This window comes from Hyaena hyaena, unplaced genomic scaffold (genome assembly GCF_003009895.1).
Source record: "Hyaena hyaena isolate Hyena2069 unplaced genomic scaffold, ASM300989v1 scaffold_80, whole genome shotgun sequence".
Classification (NCBI taxonomy): Eukaryota; Metazoa; Chordata; class Mammalia; order Carnivora; family Hyaenidae; genus Hyaena; species Hyaena hyaena.
The window spans coordinates 1,897,009-1,917,425 of record NW_024080712.1 but is presented as its reverse complement, the minus strand read 5'-3'; the positions used below and the strand labels follow the sequence as shown (position 1 = coordinate 1,917,425).

At 43.8% G+C, this 20,417-nt stretch overlaps 2 protein-coding genes across 5 annotated transcripts in view; both read left to right on the top strand.

Moving 5' to 3' along the window:
- The window catches only part of PIR (pirin), a 101,744-nt gene extending 92,293 nt beyond the window's left edge, over positions 1-9,451 (top strand). For all 4 annotated transcript variants that reach the window (XM_039233905.1, XM_039233902.1, XM_039233904.1 and 1 more), the window contains exon 10: positions 9,150-9,451. In XM_039233905.1, the coding sequence (XP_039089836.1) occupies positions 9,150-9,262 (113 nt within the window). In that variant the 3' untranslated portion in view covers positions 9,263-9,451. The remainder of the gene's footprint in view (positions 1-9,149) is intronic.
- Positions 9,452-10,343: 892 nt separating this feature from the next.
- Positions 10,344-20,417, top strand: part of VEGFD (vascular endothelial growth factor D) — a 30,945-nt gene continuing 20,871 nt past the window's right edge. Inside the window, exon 1 of the mRNA XM_039233948.1 lies at positions 10,344-10,433. Coding sequence (XP_039089879.1) covers positions 10,344-10,433 — 90 coding nt within the window. The remainder of the gene's footprint in view (positions 10,434-20,417) is intronic.

Below are 20,417 nucleotides of genomic sequence, written 5' to 3'. Positions count from 1 at the left end.
CCATGGTTTGGCTATTGTCGAAAGTGCTGCTGTGAACATTGGGGTCCATGTGCCCTATGCATCAGCACTCCTGTATCCCTTGGGTAGATTCCTAGCAGTGCTATTGCTGGGTCATAGGGGAGTTCTTTTGTGAATTTTTTGAGGAACCTCCACACTGTTTTCCAGAGGGGCTGCACCAGTTTACATTCCCACCAACAGTGTAGGAGGGTGTCCGTTTCTCCACATCCTCGCCAGCATCTAGAGTCCTCTGATTTGTTCATTTTAACCACTGACCAGCGTGAGGTGGTATCTCAGTGTGGTTTTGATTTGTATTTCCCTGATGAGGAGGGATGCTGAGCATCGTTTCATGTGTCTGTTGGCCATCTGGATGTCCTCTTTGGAGTAGTGTCTGTTCATGTCTTCTGCCCATTTCTTCACTGGATTGTTTGTTTTTAGGGTGTGGAGTTTGGTAAGTTCCTTAAAGATTTTGGATACTAGCCCTTTATCTGATATGTCATTTGCAACTATCTTTTCCCATTCTGTCAGTTGCCTATTAGTTTTATTAATGTTTCCTTTGCCGTGTAGAAGCTTTTTATCTTCATGAGATCCCAATAGTTCATTTTTGCTCTTGATTCCCTTGCCTTTGGGGATGTGTCAAGTAAGAAATTGCTGCAGTTGGGGCGCCTGGGTGGCTTAGTCGGTTAAGCGTCCAACTTTCGCTTGGGTCATGATCTCGCAGTTCATGGGTTCGAGCCCCGCGTCGGGTTCTGTGCTGACTGCCACCTCAGAGCCTGGAGCCTGTTTCGGTCTGTGTCTCCCTCTCTCTCTGACCCTCCCCTGCTCACGCTGACTCTCTCTGTCCTAGATATAAATTTAAAGAAACATTAAAAAGAAAAAAAAGAAATTGCTGCAGTGGAGGTCAAGGAGGTTGTTTCCTGTTTTCTCCTCTAGGGTTTTGATGGTTTCCTGTCTCACATTCAGGTCCTTCATACATCTTTTTATTTTTGTGTTTGGTATCAGAAAGTGATCTAGTTTCATTCTTCTGCATGTTGCTGTCCAGTTCTCCCAGCACCATCTGGTAAAGAGGCTGTCTTTTTTTCCATTGGATAGTCTTTCCTGCTTTGTCAAAGATTAGTTGGCCATACATTTGTGGGTCTAATTCTGAGTTCTCTATTCTATTCCATTGGTCTATGTGTCTGTTTTTGTGCCAATACCATACTGTCTTGATGATGAAAGCTTTGTCTTTAGACAAAGAGGCTAAAGTCTTTAGAGGCTAAAGTCCAGGATGGTGATGCCTCCCGTTTTGGTTTTCTTCGATATTACTTTGGCTGTTCAGGGTCTTTTGTGGTTACATACAAATTTAGGATTATTTGATCTAGCCTTGAGACATATGCTGGTGCAACTTTGATTGGGATTGCATTGAATGTGTAGATTGCTTTGGGCAGTATTGACATTTTAACAATATTTATTGTTCTGATCCATGAGCATGGAATGTTTTTCCATTTCTTTGTGTCTTCTTCAATTTCCTTCATACGTTTGCTATAATTTTCATCATATAGATCTCTTATATCCTTGGTTACATTTATTCCTAGGTATTTTATGGTTTTTTGTGCAGTTGTGAATGGGATCAGTTTCTTGATTTCTCTTTCTATTGCTTCATTATTGGTGTATAAAAATGCAACCAATATCTGTATGTTGATTTTGAATCCTGTGACTTTGCTGAATTTGTGGATCAGTTCTAGTAGGCTTCTGGTGGCGTCTGTCGGGTTTTCCATGTAGAGTATCATGCCATCTGTGAAAAGTGAAAGTTTGACTTCCTCTTTGCCAATTCTGATGCCTTTGATTTCCTTTTGTTGTCTGATGGCTGATGCTAGGACTTCCAGCCCTATGTTACACAACAGTGGTGAGAGTGGACATCCCTGTCGTGTTCCTGATCTCAGGGGGAAAGCTCTCAGTTTTTCCCCATTGAGGATGATGTTAGCTGAGGGCTTCTCATAGATGGATTTTATGATGTTTAGGTAAGTTCCTTCTATCCCGACTTTCTCGAGGGTTTTATTATGAAAGGATGCTATATTTTGTCAAATGCTTTTTCTGCATCTATTGACAGGATCATATGTTTTTTATCTTTTCTTTTGTTAATGTGATGTATCACATTGATTGATTTGTGAATATTGAACCAGCCCTGTAACCCAGGAATGAATCCCACTTGATCATGATGGATAATTCTTTTTATATGCTGTTGAATTCGATTTGCTAGTATCTTGTTGAGGACTTTTGCATCCATATTCATCAAGGATATTGGCCTGTAGTTCTCTTTTTTTGCTGAGTCTGTCTGGTTTGGGAATAAAAGTGATGATAGCTTCGTAGAATGAGTCCAGAAGTTTTCCTTCCATTTCTATTTTTTGGACTAGCTTGAGAAGAATGGGTATTAACTCTGATTTAAATGTCTGGTAGAATTCCCCAGGGAAGCCATCTGGCCCAGGGCTCTTATTTGTTGGGAGATTTTTGATAACTGATTCCATTTCTTCACTAGTTATGGGTCTGTTCAGATTTTCTATCTCTTCCCGTGTCAGTTTTGGTAGTGCACATGTGTTTAGGAATTTGTCCATTTCTTCTGGGTTGTCCAGTTTGTTGGCATATAATTTTTCATAGTATTCCTTGATAGTTGCTTGTATTTCTGAAGGATTGGTTGTAATAAATCCATTTGCATTTGTGATTTTGTCTATTTGGGTGCTCTCTCTTCTTTTTGAGAAGCCTGGCTAGAGGTTTATCAATTTTGTTTATTTTTCAAAACACCAACTCTTGGTTTCATTGACCAACTGTTCAACTGTTTTTTTGGATTCTATGTTGTTTATTTCTGCCCTGATCTTTATTATTTCTCTTCTTCTGCTGGGTTTGGGGCGCCCTTGTTGCTCTCCTTCTGGTTCCTTTGGGTGCGCCATTAGATTTTGTATTTGTGCTTTTTCTGATTTCTTGAAATAGGCCTGGAGTGCAATGTACTTTCCTCTTAGGACTGCTTTTGCTGCATCCCAAAGAATTTGGATTGTTGTATTTTCATTTTCATTTGTTTCCATATATTTTTAAATTTCTTCTCTAATTGCCTGATTGGCCCATTCCTTCTTTAGTAGGGTGTTCTTTAACCTTCATGTTTTTGGAGGTTTTCCAGATTTTTCCTGTGATTGATTTCAAGTTTCAGAGCATTGTGGTCTGAAAGTGTGCATGGTATTATCTCAATATTTTTATATTTATTGAGGGCTGCTTTATGACCCAGTATGTGATCTATCTTGGAGAATGTACCATGTGCACTCTAGAAGAAAGTGAATTCCATAGGCTCAGGATGTAGAGTTCTAAATATATCTGTTAAATCCATCTGGTTTAATGTGTCATTCAGGTCTATTGTTTCTTTAGTGATTTTCTGTCTGGTTGATCTATCCATTGCTATAAGTAGAGTATTAAAGTCCCTTGCTATTAGCACATTCTTATGCATAAGATTGTTTCTGTTTGTGATTAATTGTCTTATGTATTTGGGTGCTCCTGAATTCAGTGTGTAGACATTTATAATTGTTAGCTCTTCCTGATGGATAGACCCTGTAATTTTTATATAATGCCCTTCTTCATCTCTTGTTACTGCCTTTACTTTAAAGTCCAATTTGTCTGATATAAGTATGGCCACTCCAGCTTTCTGTTGACTTCTAGTAGCATGATAGATATTTCTCCATCCCCTTACTTTCAAGCTGAAGGGGTCCTCAGGCCTAAAATGAGTCTCTTGTAGACAACAAGTAGATGGATTTTGTTTTTTAATCCATTCTGCTACCCTGTGCCTTTTGATTGGAGCATTTAGCCCATTTACATTCAGTGTTATTATTGAAAAATATGGATTTAGAGTCATTGTGTTCTCTGTAGGATTCATGCTTGTAGTGGTGTCTCTGGGACCTTGTGTTCCTTGCAACATTTCCCTCAGAGAGTCCCCCTCAGGATTTCTTGTGGGGCTGGTTTAGTGGTGGCGAATTCCTTCAATTTTTGTTTGTCTGGGAAAACCTTTATCTCTCCTTCTATTCTGAATGACAGGCTTGCTAGATAAGGGATTCTTGGCTGCATAGTTTTCTGTTCGTCACTTTGAAGATTTCCTGCCATTCCTTTCTGGCCTGCCAAGTTTCAGTAGATAGGTCTGTCACCACTCTGATAAGTTTCCCTTTGTATATTAGGACCCTTTTATCCTTAGCTGGTTCAGAATTCTGTCTTTATCCTTTCACTAGAAATGAAACAAGATTGATTCAAGTTACTCCTGAGGGGAGTTCTCTGTGCTTTTGGATTTCATTGTCTGTTTCCTTCCCCAGATTGGGGAAGTTCTCAGCTACAATTTGTTCAAGTACTCCTTCAGCGCCTTTCTCTCTCTTCCTCTTCTGGAATTCCTATGATACGGATATTGTTCCATTTGATTGCATCACTCCTCCTTTTGTGCTCCTGGATCAGTTTATCTCTCTTTTTCTTGGCTTCCTCTTTTTCTATAACTGTGTCTTCTAGTTCACCTATTCTTCTCTCTGCCTCTTCAATCTATGCAGTGGCCACCTCCATTTTATTATGCATCTCATTTATAGCATTTTTTAATTCATCACAACTATTTTCAAGGTCCATAATCTTTGTAGCAATAGCTTCTCTAGTGTCTTCCATGCCTTTTTCAAGCCCAGCTATTAATTTTATGACTATTGTTCTATATTCTTGGTCAGTTATGTTTCTTATCTTTAGCTGTCACTTATTCCTGGAATTTCTTGAGGAGAGTTCTTCCGTTTTGTCATTTTGGCTAGCTTTCTGTCTCTTGTAACTTTTAAAAGCTTGTTATGCGCTCTGCACCTGTGAGTACTGCTATATTAAAGGAGGCTCATATACTGTCCACGGTCTCTCCATTCAGGAAGTGTTCTTTTAATGGTTTCCCTTGGTCTCTCTTGTTGAGACTTTGGTTATTTTATTTCCCTACTTGTAGTGCTATTTGGGACTCTCCACCATGTGTACTTTGGCTTGTTTCTTGAGTAGCCCTGGAAAGGAAAACAGACAGACACACAAACAGGGAACAAAAGCATGCAGACGCACAAACAAATCAAACAAACAAGTAAACCGAAAGAAAAACAAAAACAACAAAAGACAAAGGACAGTCTAAAAGCATAAAACCAGAGAGACTAAAAGACTTAATTCAGATAGAAAAAAAGGAGAATACGGTAGGAGGTGAGTAGAAAAAAAAAAATGAAGACAATGTTACCCAGAGAAACTATATAGTCTGATTATTTCAGAGAGAGAGTAAAGAAGGTAACGACAGAGGTGTCGAATATGCATCAAGAGAATGGATTAAATATGACTGTTTAAGCAAATCTATAACTAGAATACCTAGTCCAGCGGAGCGGAGAGATAAAAATGAATTAAGGGAGAATATATCTGAATAGCAAGAATTGATCTACAGTTAATCATGGCAATGCATCAATGCTGGTCTTGGGGAAGGGCTATTTCTTCCATATCATCTGTCTGGGCTCTGGTAAAAAAAAAAAAAAAAAAAAAAAAACAGCTCCCCAGCGCAGATGGGCAGGTTTTGTTTAGGCGGGTCTCACCTCCACTGCGGGTCCCTCCAGCCCTCTCTGAAACCCCGCCTTGGTGGTTGTGGGGAGAAAAATGGCGGCCCCCCCATCCCTTCTCGAACCAAGCATTGCAAATCACTCTTTTGGGTCTGAGCTCCCTGCGCCACAGCGCAGCCAAGGTGAGCCGGGTACTATGTCCCGCCCCCAGCCTCGTTTCTAGATCTTACTCCGTGTGCATTAATGATACCGCCCGAAGTGTAATTCCCCAGGCCCAAGCCAGGGCCCTTCCTACCGGGGGATCGAGTAGGGGAACGGTTCCTCCTGATGCCGACTGAGTCCCTTACGCACCATCTATTCCGGGGGGAATTTCTAGGACCAGGGTACCCAGTCCAAAGAAAGCTCCGCAGTTAGAGATCAGATCTCTCTGAACGCCCTGCGGTCAGAGATGGGATGATAGGATCCCTGTCCGTCCTGGGCCAAGATTTCTCTCTTCTCCAGGGCCAGTTCTATGAGCAGTTTCAGCCGCTCTTTCTCTTCCCCTCGACTCTCCGCAGAGGGGGCTCCCTCCCCTCTGTGCCTCCGTGTCCTGGCCCATTTTTATCTTCCCCAGTGCATAATCACGCTCCTATGAGGCTGTCTTCTTAGTGGATTCTGTCTCTTTTCCTCCCAGACTCTTGCACTCAGCGTCCTTTGACCTCGGCCCTTCTTTGTTTGAGAGATGCAGGCGGCAAGTACGGACCTCCCTACGTCTCCCCCATCTTCCTCCAGTCTCTCACAACATTTTTATTACTCGGGAGGCAGTGCAAAGGTTTAAGATGAAAACTGTAGTTTGAAAGAGTACTTATGAGATTATTGATAACTATCAAGTAATGTTTGTGCCATAACCCTTAGAGTGGATAAATTAAAAGCATGCTTTCTGAGGGATAGAATGTACAGCCTGGCAGCTACAATTAATAATACTGTAGTGCATATTAGAAAGTGGGTAAAGGAACAGGTCTTCAAAGTTCTCATCACAAGAAACAAAACCTGTAGCTTTGTGTAGTGATGGATATTAACTAGATTTATTGTGGTGATCGTTTCATAATATATACAAATATAAAATCATTGCGTTGTCCATCTGGAGACTAATACAAGATAATCAGTTATACGTCAACTTAAAAAAAATAAGAAATTTAGGGACACCTGGGTGGCTCAGTCGGTTAAGCGTCCGACTTTGGCTCAGGTCCTGATCTCACGGTCTGTGGGTTCAAGCCCCACGTCAGGCTTTGTGCTGACAGCTCAGAGCCTGGAGCCTGCTTCGGATTCTGTGACTCCTCTCTCTCTCTGCCGCTCGTCGCTTGCACTTTGTCTCTCTCTCTCTCTCTCAAAAATAAACATTAAAAACATTTTTTAAAAATTAAAAAATAAGAAATTTAGTGATATAGTATGCAAAAAACAAAAAAGAAAACAAAAAAAATGCTTTCTGGTTTTAGTTTTCTTCTCAAGGATTTGAGGAGACACGCTTCCTCAACTTGGTGTTGGAGACCTCCAAGCTCCCTGTGCTTCCTCTCCAAGCTCCCAGTGTGGTCCATGAAACAACAGTATCTGCATCACTAGAAAGTTGGTGAGAAATGCAGTCTCAGACCCCACGCTAGACCTCCTGAATCAGAATCTGCATTTTAGTAAGATTCCCAGGTGATTCATGTGCACATGCTACATTGAGAAGCCCAGCAGAATACCCCAGGGAGTGTCAGAATGGAAGCCCAGAAGTGCACCATTTTTCTAGAAAAATATTTGGGAGACAGGAGCGGTATTCCACGAGTCCAAACTAGTGATACTCTGTTGTGCAAAACATTGGTCCTTGGCCCAGGATCTGCTCTCATCTTCTGATTCCATTTCCCTTTCTTCTGTATGTCCTGTAAAAGTTGGCTTCTCCAGGCTGCCCTCTTGGATTGATTATTTGTTTTGCACATGAGGGCTCCCTCACTCTTTCATATCTGCTATAGTCCAAGTGTCTGTTTCCACATGAAGTTTCTCTCATGAGCCCCAGATCCATGTTTCTGACACCTTACCAAGTACGTCTGCCAGGAAGCCATTCTGTTGTTTCCAGTACCTTCATGTCAGAGTATCCAGAGCTGAACTCCTTGCTGTACCCACACCTCCTGCGTCCCGTATCCCAGCTGCCCTTAACAGTTCCACCATCAAAACAGCCTCTGAGGCCATATGCCTTCTCTACCCTGATGCCAAAATGTTCTTTATAGAATGCAATTAGATCACATTTGGTGACTCCTGATCGCCTGCAGAATTATACCCACACTTCTTCCCATAGAAGGCATGTAAAGCGCACAGGAGTCCGCCCTCTTTCTACGTGTCAGGCGCCTCATTCTTTTCCCCCTTTGATCCTTCTAGCACTGTACCCCCATCCTCAATTCCTCCACTTGTAGCAAAACTCGAGTTCAAACCTAGGAATTAGACAAAGGTGCCAACAAACTGTGACCTGTGGGTGAAACCTGCCCACCGCTTGTTTTTGTACATAAAGTTTTATTGGAACACAGCCATCTCTATTCACGTTCCTGTTGTCTGTGGCTACTTTTGCACCTCAACAGAGGAGTTGAGTAGTTGAGACAGACACCGATTGACCCACGAAATCTAAAATACATACTATCTGGCCCTTTGCAGAAAAAGGTTGCCGACCCTTAGAAAATCCAAAATGTGATGCTTTCCTGACTTGTAAGTTTTGTAACCTCCTATTTATTGTCAGTGAGTTGCTACAACTTTTCAAAAATGACTGCAACCCCTCATGTAAGCACACAGCCTTGTATACTGCAGAGACCCCAGAGCTATGATGAGATCTGCCAATTCCTTGCATCAGATCGGTTCAGTTCTTGACATCAGATAACGCTATAAAACTAACAACTGCAGTAAATCTTCAAAGTTCCTACCACAAGAAAAAGCAATTCTATAACTGTGTGTGGTGATGGACATTAACTAGACTTACTGTGGAGATCATTTCACAATATGCACAAATATTGAATCATTATGTTGTCCACCTGAAACTAACGTTGTTTGTCAGTTACACCTCAATACAAACAAAGGAAAAAAAAAACCTAACAACTATAAAAATGATTGTGATAGAACCAAACCCAGGAATGTTTTGAATAAAGAGATGGCCATTGCTGATGACAACTTGCAGTGGGTGAGTGGATGATGCAATTGCATTTGTGTATCTGGAGTCTGATCTTTATAACCATACACAGTCCTAGTCAAGAAACTTGTATTCTAATCGTCAGGGATTAGATGCCGCAAAATAACCTCTTACTGTTCAGATGTGCCTGGGTCAGTTTCAGATTAAGAACTCTAGAAATACAAGGACACCTGAGTGGCTCGGTTGGTTAAATGTCTGACTTCAACCCAGGTCATGATCTTGAGGTTCTTAAGTTCAAGCCCCACAATGGGCTCCCTCTCCCTCTCTCTGCTCTTCCCCTGCTCGTACACATGTGCACGCTCTCTCTCTCAAAACTAAACATTAAAAATTTTTTAAAAACTCTAGAAATACATACCATTTCTAGTGATAGAGGAAAATATTATCGTCACACAGAACTTTCTGAATGTCTCTTTCTGCCCTAGGTCCGTTTGTGATGAACACCAATGAAGAGATTTCGCAGGCCATCCTTGATTTCAGAAATGCAAGAAATGGGTTTGAACGAGCCAAAACCTGGAAATCAAAGATTGGAAACTAGTGAAGAACACAAAAGTAGATCTCAGTACTTTCTAGAATTTTGCCTGTTGTGGCATCCATCCACTCAGCATAGTCCATTCCCAAAGCTGACTTAGCCAGTGCTTCTAAAGAATTGCACACTAAAGTGATAAACATGGTTTTTATAGCAACGCACATGAGATATTTGCTGGTATATGCAAATAAACCTAATTGTTGCTTCTTTAAAAAAAAAATCAGTGTTCTTCATTTTGACCCAAGTTATGGAGCTTCTGTTAAGAAAAAAATCATTTTGTGCTTGTTTGCCTTTTCGTGTGCTATTTTTGTGCGCAGGTAAGTTTTTTAAGCATATTTGATTGCTTTCTGCGTGTCCCTGGCAGTAGATGTGTGAGCGTCCAAGGTCCCTTCCCGAGCAATGCGGTTGTGAGGTTGTGATGTAACATTCGTGCCTGTGTGCCGTGGTTTCACGTTACAGGTTATGTGCGTTAAAGGAACAGCGATCCTGAGGGTTTGAGTCAGTTTTAAAAACTCCCCTGCTATTGGTAGGGACGCGACACGATTGCAGCCAAGACTTCCCTGCATTTTCTGCCAAAATCTGTCAGATTGAAGACACATGCTTCTGCAGCCTTCCATGAGGGTTGTGAAAAAAGTTTGAACCTAGAATTGGGGTCCAGCCTTCCGTAGCTGCTAATATTGGTGGCCACACCACCTCCTTACAAAGCAACTAGAACCCAGGGCATAGGGTGAAGAGGTTTGTTTGTTTGTTTGTTTGTTTTGTTTGTTTGTTTAATTTGCTGGACATGACATGAATTTGGAGTGCTTTTTCATGTCCAGTGGAAGTCATGTCCACCTTCTGATTATCTTTGGAGCATGAGAGCATTTAAAAATTTTTTCATCTCTCTCCCCCTGCCGCATAAGATTGTGCAGAAACGTTCCTTGACTAATTGAAGTCATTTCATTGGATTTTGATCACAACTGATGATTTGCTTTTCCATGTGAAGTCTTCGGATTTCGAACTTTCCTTCTGGAGAATGTCTTTTGAAACAGTTTTCTCTAGCTGCCTGATGTCAACTGCCTGGTAATCAGTGGATATTAAAATCTTCAAAATGTACAGACAGTGGGCCGTGGTGAATATTTTCGTGATGTCTTATCTGCAGCTGGTGCAGGGCTCCAGCGACGAACATGGACCGGTGAAGGTAGGTGGCATCATTTTAATGTGATGCAGAGGTTATGTTTTTTTTTTATTTATTGGCTTATACAGAAGACTTTCTTTCTTTGCCCCCTATTTTCCAGAAAACATGAAAACACAGAACACTCCTAGTAGTGGACAGGATATATCTTGCATTGGTTAATGAGAATGCTGGATCGTAGGCTTACTAAGATTCTTGCCGTGCATATTTGAAAATGCTGTCCGCCCCCCCCCCCAGCGATATTATAGAACATGCATGAGCTTTCTGGACTCTTTTTGGTTGGGCAAGTGTCTCCTCATATACACAGGTGGCACAGTGAGTTTCGAATGAAACACTGGTTTGTTTTTGTGACCCAGCTAACTGTCTGGGCCATTTATTCAGGTTGGTGGGAGCAGCAAACGTTAGTCAGTTTAGTTCATTTCTTTTGTAAATCGCAAACTACAGTAGTTTCTACAGATGGCTTCTATCTGGCTGTCTGGTTTTCTAGAATACCCATTGCCACCATCTAGAAAAATATCTTCTTGGAAGTTGTTTGGTTTTTTGCTTTTTGAAATGGGTAAAATTCGACAGCAGTCGAAGCCCTCAGAGCCCGGTGAATTGAGGGTAATGCAAAAGAATTAACTGCTGTGTTACTGACTGGGTGGTATTTCGCCCAATTTGATGTATTTTGTAGATTACGTTGTTTCCTTCGGCTTTTTATCTTGAGAATGATTTGGATTTACTTGTTTTGACTACAGTGGTGCTGAATCAGTATGGATTTAGGAGTTTCTGGCTGTGAACGGTCAGACATGAGCTTGAGTTTCTGTCCCTGTTGTTAGGACGCGCATCTTCAGCAGGTGTGATATCGCCCCCAACCGGGGAAAATTGGTCCTTGGGTAAAAAAGTCTTGGATCACTCCGTATCAAGCGCAGATGCATGTCCAGTGGCTAAACAGACCCATGCTGTGTCTGTAAAGATTGGACACGGGGGCACCCACCTGGTCTAGCAGTCTACTAATGTCTTTCTAAAGCTAGAAAGTCTTTCTAGCTTTCCAAAACAAACAAACAAACCAACAAAAAAAAAAACAACAAAAGTCTTTCTAGCTTTCCGAATTCCAAATACACTCAGAGCTCCCAGCCACTCAGCCCCGCCTCACCACTAGCAGCCAGATGGTAGGTAGAAATGAATCCACTTTTGAGCCCAGGTGACGGGGAAAATCGGACTTGTTTCAAGCAGATAAGACTTTTCAGGCTGTTCACTTTTTTAAAGTCCATAAAACCAGGACTCCTTTAGGTGTGTTGGGTTTGTAGAAGCTTACCCCCCCGCCCAACGCCCCGGCCCCCCACTGCCGCCCGTGTTACTCCACTGATTTTAAAAATGTTTCCATTTTACATTAAACGTCACTACATTTGATGGTTACAAGAGATTTTGGATTGTTGGAAAGAAGTCCTGTTCTTCATGTTGTTCAGCTCTTTTAAAGAGCTCGCACACCAAGAATTCTTCAGGTATCCTGGGGACGGTGAGGTTTGAAATATTTCACATTTACTGGTAACCTTGGAATTTGCAGGTGACACGAGACATGTCCTTGCACATGGAAGAGGCAGCACTATGTGCTTAGTAATACCATCAGTGATTTTTTTCATATAGATCTAAGTTTCCATTAAAAAGTGAAGCTATAGGGGCACCTGGGTAGTTCAGTCGATTAAGTATCTGACTTCGGCTCAGGTCATGATCTCATGGTTTTTGAGTTCAAGCCCCGTGTCGGGCTCTGTGCTGACAGCTCAGAGCCTGGAGCCTGCGTCGCATTCTGTCTCTGTCTCTCTCTGCCCCTCCCCCACTCATGCTCTGTCTCTTTCTGTCTCTCACAAATAAATAAACGTTGAAAAAATGTTTTTAATTAGAATTTAGTATGGAAGCCCAGTCAAGATGGTAATGAACACTGGGATATGAATTTTTTTTTTTCTTTTGGGGATAAAAATGTCTCATTGATTGTTAGACATTTTCAGGGTCTTCCTCAGGAGTAGGGCTGTGGGCATGCTCTCTCCACCTTCCCGCCTGCCCCCTTCACCACCAGAGTTGGCGATGCCGGCTCTGTCCTTAGATTACCCTTCCCCCACCATCCACACTCTCTATCCTTGAACATTGTCCTGTTTCTTCACCTTACACTAGCGTCACTTCTACTAGAATTATACAAATCTGTCAGTATTTTTTCTGCAACAACCATGCAAACAGCTACTAGAACCCCCGGCAGTTGTGGTTAATGTCCCTTGAACGTAAGGCGTCTTCATCCTCGTCTTACCACTTGTATTTAGGAGACCTGTTTGCGGTGGGCAGTGCATAGAGCTTGTAAATTGAGATCATTCTGTCTGAAAATCTCAACTCCAATCTGTATATACTGTTAAGCTGCTAAGTTTCTCAATCTAAGCAGAACACACTTTATAGAAATAAGGTTAACCTGGTGTCTGTTCTTGGCTCACTAATGTAGTCAGATTAACCATCTAGATGCGGGATTTGTTTGTGCCTGTTTTCTCCAGCTTTTTTCATACACTTGGGATAGTCATATATAGTTGCACAGGTTGTGCACTGCCCAGCTGTAGGGAGCTTTACATGGACTCACATCTGTATGTGACAGCCCTGAGTACAATAAGGTAGGCACTGTGGGTATTGTGGGTCTGGTTCTTCACACTGACTGTCTAGCCAGCACTATTTCTGGTTCATTTGATAAGCAATTCTCGTCTTGAGAAATCTTGGTGCCTCTTGAAGCACTCGTATGAAGCCATCCTCCATAAGTCTTTTCAGAGTCACCGATGCAGACATGGCACTAGAGTGATACAGGAATACCATGGGTGTTGGAGTCATTCGAACTGCGCATGATACCAAGCCTCACAGGGATGTGGGGTACCTCTAACTTGCCTGAGAAGCCTTTTGGCTGACGAGACTTCACAACCTTTGTGTCACTTGCCTTCTCCCGACACTGTCTCAGATTGAGCAACAAGAACCGAGTGTGTCTTCCATATTTAACTCCGGAAAGCCAGCCCACCCGCACTCCCCTCCCTATTTTTACTTCCAGAGTCATGCACAGGAAAGCATATTGGCTCTGCTGCTAGTCAGATGGCCCAGTGAGCTCTCCTTCACGTTTCTATCAGGCGCAGCCCTTGGCACGAAGGACATTTGAAGTGTTCTCTATCACCTTCTTCATGTCTGACCTTGTAGCTGACCATGTTGAATTACGTGCTCTCTACACAGATCTGTTCTATCCTAATCATTTGTAACTGGTGGGTAAAGCGTGGATATCACTATAGCCTGTTATTGGTATTCAGGATACAATAGGACCCCCTGTATCTTATATCGTCCTCGTATGACTTATTTCTTTCATTTAAAAATCCTAATTTGGGGGCACCTGGGTGGCTCAGTCAGTTGAACGTCCGACTTCGGCTCAGGTCACGATCTTGTGGTTTGTGAATTCGAGCCCCACATCGGGCTCCGTGCTGACAGCTCAGAGCCTGGAGCTTACGTCGGATTCAGTGTCTCCCCCTCTCTCTTCCCCTCCCTGGCTCATGCTCTGTCTCTCTCAAAAATAAAATAAACATCATAAAAATGTTTTAAATAAAAATCCCGATTTGGACTCAGGGGTAAACCTTTACCCTAGGCCCCTAAGAAAAAAATTAACAGTAATGCTGAATATTGAACAAGATCCATTACGGAACCCCTTTTAGGAACCAGCTGATAAAGGCATTTTGTGGGATGGAAATATAGTATTTGGACACATGAGTGCTTCCGTATAGAGCTTCCCATAATAAGACCCCGAGCTGCCAGGCACTTTGGCTGGAGGTCCTAGAGAAATAGGGACGCAAATGATAGTAACGTTGTTTCTGAGGACATTTCTAAGCATAACACTTTTCCTACCACTGGAATGTAATTGCGAGGAGATGAAATGAGACATTTCTTCGTGGGTGGCTTCTAGGATAAGTCCAGTTTTTTCTCTCTCTTGCCACGAGTTCTTATAACCTCTACCGAGATACCAGTACATTATGAACAAAGGCACCCTGAGGCCTCCCTGCATCGTGAAAGCTTTGAGTGGTTGTACTGTCCCGGCTGGTAAAGGCTCTCCCTTGCCTCCCATTAGCACTCACCCGTGTTGGACAATTCAGCCACTGAACTGCTGAGCACCTACTACATCGGGGCACTCATCTCGGTGCTGGAAATGCAACAGGGAAGAAGACAGTGTTTTGACAGCGTTTTGACTCTCAGAGAACTGTTCCACGCGTGGCGGGCAGAGGCAGGCAATGGCAGATCTCTAACACGTCGGGGGTAGTGGCGCGGAGAAAATCAAGCAGGAGACACAGAGCGATGGTGGAGACGTCTCTGATTCGATGTCGCTTGCACAGACCCCTGAAGGAAGTCAGGGGGGTAGAGGAGACCATCGTGCACTGGCCGTGGGGAGGCCTGGGAGGTGGCTTGGGTGTTCGGGTACCCGCCAGGGGGCCAGTGTGACAGTAGCAGGGAGAGTGGGGGCCAGAGCCACGGGTGTTTGGGGTTGGAGAAGCAGCCAGGGCGGATCATAGAGGGTGCGGCTGTGTTCCAGTAAAACTGTGTGGACACTGACATTTGAATTGTATATCACTTCCATGCATCATGAAATCGTCTTTTCACTCATTTCAACCGTGTAAAATTGTAAAAAAAAGAGTTCTTAGTTTACGGGCCGTAGTAAAAGAGGCTACAGGCTGGACTTGGCCCACGGGTCATAGTCTGTCAACCCTGACCGGTATCATGACATGATTTTATTGTCTGCATAGTCTGTGTTGGTACCTGACATTTTTCTTGAACTGTTTATTTATTTTGAGAGAGACAGAGGCAGTGCAAGCAGGGGAGGGGCAGAGAGAGAGGAGGAGAGAGAAACCCAAGCAGGCTCTGTGCTATCAGCACCGGGCTCGATCTCATGAACTGTGAGATCGTGACCTGAGCCGAAACCATGTGTCAGACACAAGCGACTGAGCCACCCAGGCGCCCCTAGTACCTGACATTTTTCATTTGTTTGCATTTAAGTTTATTGCTTTGTCATCCTCCACTAGAAGGAAAGCTTTTTGAGAACAAGCACTTTTCTCTTTTTTCTCTCTCTCTTCCGTTTTTTTGGTTTGTTTTATGGCGCTGCTTGCGCTCCCTGGTGTTGGCCCTGCGCAGCTTCTCCAGCCCCAGCTAGAGAGACTTCCTGTCCCCCTAAGGCACCCGCTTGAGCACTGAGCGTGGGCGGCCAGCAGGGGGCAGAAGCTCAAGTGCTTTTCCAGTAGCGCCTGTGGCGGGGGGGGGGGGAGGGGGGCGGACTGAGAACACGAGCTTTGCGCGGTCTACTTCCGGGTCCCAGTCACCTAGCACAAAGCCTGTAATAGAGTAGATACTGAAAAAAGTGTGGACTGACTGATGGACAAAGCCTGCATGATTTGGAGATACCCAGGTTGTCAACTGCTGCATGAAGCAGTCTCCAGCATCTGCTCTCACCGTGGCTTGTCTGATTTCAGTTTTTTAAAATCTGAAGTGTTTGGGTTTTTTTGTTATTATTTTGATAGGCTCCATGCCCGCCATGGGGCCTAAACTCACGACCCTGAGCTCAAGAGCTGCCAGGGGCGCCTGGGTGATTCAGTTAGTTGAACGTCTGACTCTTGATCTCGGCTCAGGTCATGATCTCACAGTTCATGGGTTTGAGCCCCACTGTCAGTGCAGAGGCTGTTCAGGATTCTCTCTCTCTCCCTCTTTCTGCCCCTCCCCTGCTCGTGCTTGCTTGCTGCCTCTTAAATAAGTAAACCTAAAAAAAAGTCACATGCTCTACTGATTGAGCTGACCAGGCACCCCCTGAAGCATTTTTTATAAGGCATTACATTTACCCTGTGCTATCTTCCTGGGGACTAGAGAGAGGTCACATGGTGCTATCAAAGAATTCTGCTGTGTCCTTTTAGCCCCAAGCCCTAGGTCACCACAGAGCTTCTAGGTCCCATAGAAGAGGTCACCTCCGCCCATTTTCTAGCCTGCTGGTCACAGAAAGGGAGACGGGTGAAGCAGCTTGGGGCCACGTGGGTAAAACATGGGCACCATGGTGATTTCCTTCATCCTTGACATTCCTGAGAAGGGATGTCTGTGTTTTCATCTGGTGATTTGTGGTTTGTGAACATGTGCTAGATTATGGCAAAGTACTCGGGTCAGAGACTTTATTGGTCAGCGTAGGCCAGGATATACCACAATAACAAGCAGCCCCGAGATCTTAGTGGCTCATAAACAACCGAGATTTATTTATGGCTCATACCACATGGCCATCCTGGCTAGTTCACGGTCAGCTACACTTAAGGTTGAAGCTGGCTCAGTACCCACATCTTGAATGTCATTAATCACTGCGACAGAGGGCAGGAGAGCCCTCAATGGTCTTGTCTTGGCAGTTAAATGCTCTGGCCCGGAAGTGACGTGTACCACTTCTGGTCACAGCCCCCTGACCCACTGCTCCATCCAACCACAGGGGAACAGGAAGTGAGTCCTTCCATGTGCTCAGAAGAAAGCTGGAAATATTTGGTGAAGGGCATTCATGGCTAACATAACCCTGATTGCTTCTAAATGTTTCTGAACGTATCTGTGGGATGGGAAGCAACCATGGTTGGATACTGGGGTAGAATCACTAAAGGAAGACACTTAAGTTTATTTCTGCTGTTCGGGAGTAGGCTCCTTTTCCTTGGAAAAAGGAAAGCTGTACATTCAGCTCAGTAGATATTTGTGGAATGTCCACCATGTGCCAGGCATATGAGTGGAAATGACATTTTTATAAAATAAAGATGTCTTAGTTATGTTCACATCTTACCAACAACCAAGAGGTTCCTTTTGGCCAGTGGGAAGGATAGTTTTAATGCCTGGAACTTTAAGTAATAATGTAAATTTTTATGAGATTTTTTTTTTTTTTTGTTATTCGTTGTTACCTAAATAATTATAACAATCACATGTTGGAGAAAAGTATTGCTTTCCTGAAGTCTAGGTTGGCCAAAATTGATTCTGGAGACAGATCATGACATTTGTGGAATATTGCCAGGGCGGCCATTTTGTTGTTGCTTATGATTCCATTCTGGAGAGAGTTAGGGAGGGTGTAATTTTGACTGAGTGAATGCCCTTAATCCTCAATTAAGATTCCTCAGAAAGAACAGACTGGGATGAAAAAATAAAAGCAGCCTTTGCAATGGTGTGCTTGGTTCAACTACCATCACCGCAAGACTGGGGATCATTGGGCATCTTAGTTCAGAGGATGTTGGCGAAGAAGAGAAGGGCAGCCATGGAATGTTGACATGGGACCACTGACTGTCCAAAAGGACATGAGATTTTGCATAAAGATCCTGTGCCCATCCAATGGATTGTGTCACACTTAGACTGAAATAGGACTGTAGCAGTTAGCTGCTGCTGTGATAATGCCATGTAACAAACCAGACTAAATTTCAGTGGCTTCAGACATCAGTAACCTATTCTCACTCATTTTGCTGTGGGTCAGCTGGGAGTCAGGATCCAGGTTCCAGCCATCGGTTGAGTATGGGTCTGCCCTACATGTCTCTCATCCTCCTCAGATCAGTGGATTAGCAGAAGCGGGTAGCTGCAATGGCAGAAATGTAGAAGCGTGCACTCCTGAGTAGATTTCAATACTCTGTGTCATGTCCTGTAATGTCCCACTGGTCAAAGTAAGTCTTATGGTCCAATATCAGTAGGGCTTAGAAAGGTACTTCTCCCTTTTGGGGGGCAGATGTGAAATTGTTTTTAGTCAATAACCTAATTACCATGAAGGCTTTGAGTTGTTTCCTTATGCATTGGGCCCTTGATCTTTGAGATCAGTGATACAGAAACTATAAAAGGAATATATCCTCTTGGGATTACTCACAGCACCCGTTGAGTTTTGCTATGCAAGCCCATCCCACATGCCTCTGCCTCACATTTCCTAATCGTAGGTGCATCCAATGGGAGCAGAGGCTTTTCAGTCGAGCGCGGATTTAAAACCTACAAAGGAGGCATAAACATCTCCCCAAATGCTAGACCATTTGGCCGGGGGCAGGGGGAATCACCAGCGGTATTCATCCAATTGGAGGATGTGGAGGGCCCAGACATCTCAGCCCTCCAGTATGCCTTTAAAATCTCCAAATGGCTATGTACACACACAGAAATGCACACATGCGTGTGCGTACATGTGAGCGCGCACACACACACAATTTCCTTGCGTTTGCAATTCCTTTTCTTAGTCAAGTTTAATTAAATGCCCTAGTTTTCTCATCTATGTGCATTTTAATACAGAACTATGCAAGTAAAAGAGCCACTGGGAACATGAGGCCCCCAGATGGCCAGGTTTGTAGATTTCAGAGAAGCAGGACCAGGCCCTTGGCTGGCTCCCTCTAGGCAATCACAGCAGTCATGACTAGCAAGCATGCATTCTTCTCTCTGCCCTCCATTGATGCACCCCATTCCGGAAGATACCGTCTGTTCTGGGGAAGGCCGGACCATACCAACAGAACACGAAGGTTTAAGAAGTGGGTTGTTTCTTATCCGTCTATAATGACATATGTAAAGCCTGAGCAGATTACTTTGAAATTGGCCTTTCATCTGAAAATACCTTCAAGAAGTGTTAAAAAAAAAAAAAAAAAAAAAAAAAGAAGAAGAAGAAAAAGAAAAAGTTTGTCCTTTACCCTGGAAAGGTGGTTTTTCTCTTTTAAATTTGCATTTACTCTGATTGTAGTTGGTTCATTTTGTTCTTTTCAAACTCCCCTGTCTGGTTACTCAGGGAAATCACGGGCCATAAAGCCCAGACGTCTGCACTGCAGCTCAGGCCCTGAGGCCACGCCCCTGAGAAAGGACAGGAGGGAAAATAACTTTCCACCTGACTGTTTCCCACACATGGCCTCATGTAATCTGCACACCAGCTCCCTGAGGTGAGCACTGTTAACCTTGTCATCTCCAAATGAGGAGGCCAAGCCTTAGGGAAGTTGAATCATTGACCCTCAGTCAGATGGCCAAAAAGGAGCCATGCCTTGGTTCAAAGGCAGCCTACTTTTTTAAAAAATATTTTCCCCTTTCGGTGTGCTGTTCTGTGAATTTTAACACACGTGGAGGTTTGTGTAACCCCCGCCATACTCGGGATAGGGAAACACTCATTCACCCTGGCCTCTTATAGTCATGCCCTCCGCCCAACCTCTGATCTGTTCCCCATCACTATCATTTTGGCTTTTCGAGAATGTCACAAATGGAGACCTCCCGTACGTAACCTTCTGAGACTGGCTTCTTCCCCTGCCGATGCCATGCGGATCCACCCAAGTTGCTGCGTGGACTGGATCATTCTGTTTTCTTGCTGAGTGCGACTTCGCAGGATGGATGGAACCGTTCGCTGAACCACTCACCCACTGAAAGACTTTCAGGTTCTTTCCAGTGTGGGGACTCTTATGAAGAAAGCTATTATAAACGTTGGTGTGAAGGGTTGTGTGTGAACCTAAGTCCTCCTCTATCAAGGGCAAATTCCCAGGAGTGTGACTGCTCGATCATATGGTGAGTGTACATTGAGCTTGGTCAGAAATGGCCAACACGTCTTCCAGAGTCCTCTCCCATTCAAAACCGGTCTGGACCAATTCACATCCATGTGGTCCCCCCTCCAGTTAGCTATGGTTTGCAGTATCAAGCAAAGCTTCCATTCAGTGGATGTTATTTTCCCTCGGGAGCTGTGGGAGGTAGAGTAGGAAAACTTCATTTGGACTCCGCAGTCTGACATGGCCTGGGTAGATTCCTTGACACGTGCGAGAGTGAGAACAGGGAACAGAGGGGCAGGGGGAATAGTATGTATGGAGGGCCGCTGGGAGTGTGACTGTGCAACCCGGAACCCAAAGCAGGAAAATTCTGGTGGTTTTGGCTAAGCCTTAAACGTTTCGTTAGAGAGGAAATGCAAAATGCCCTTGCAGCAAAACAGAAGTTACTGAGAGGCGGAGGGAGCACAGAATTATTGACGTTATAACCTGATCC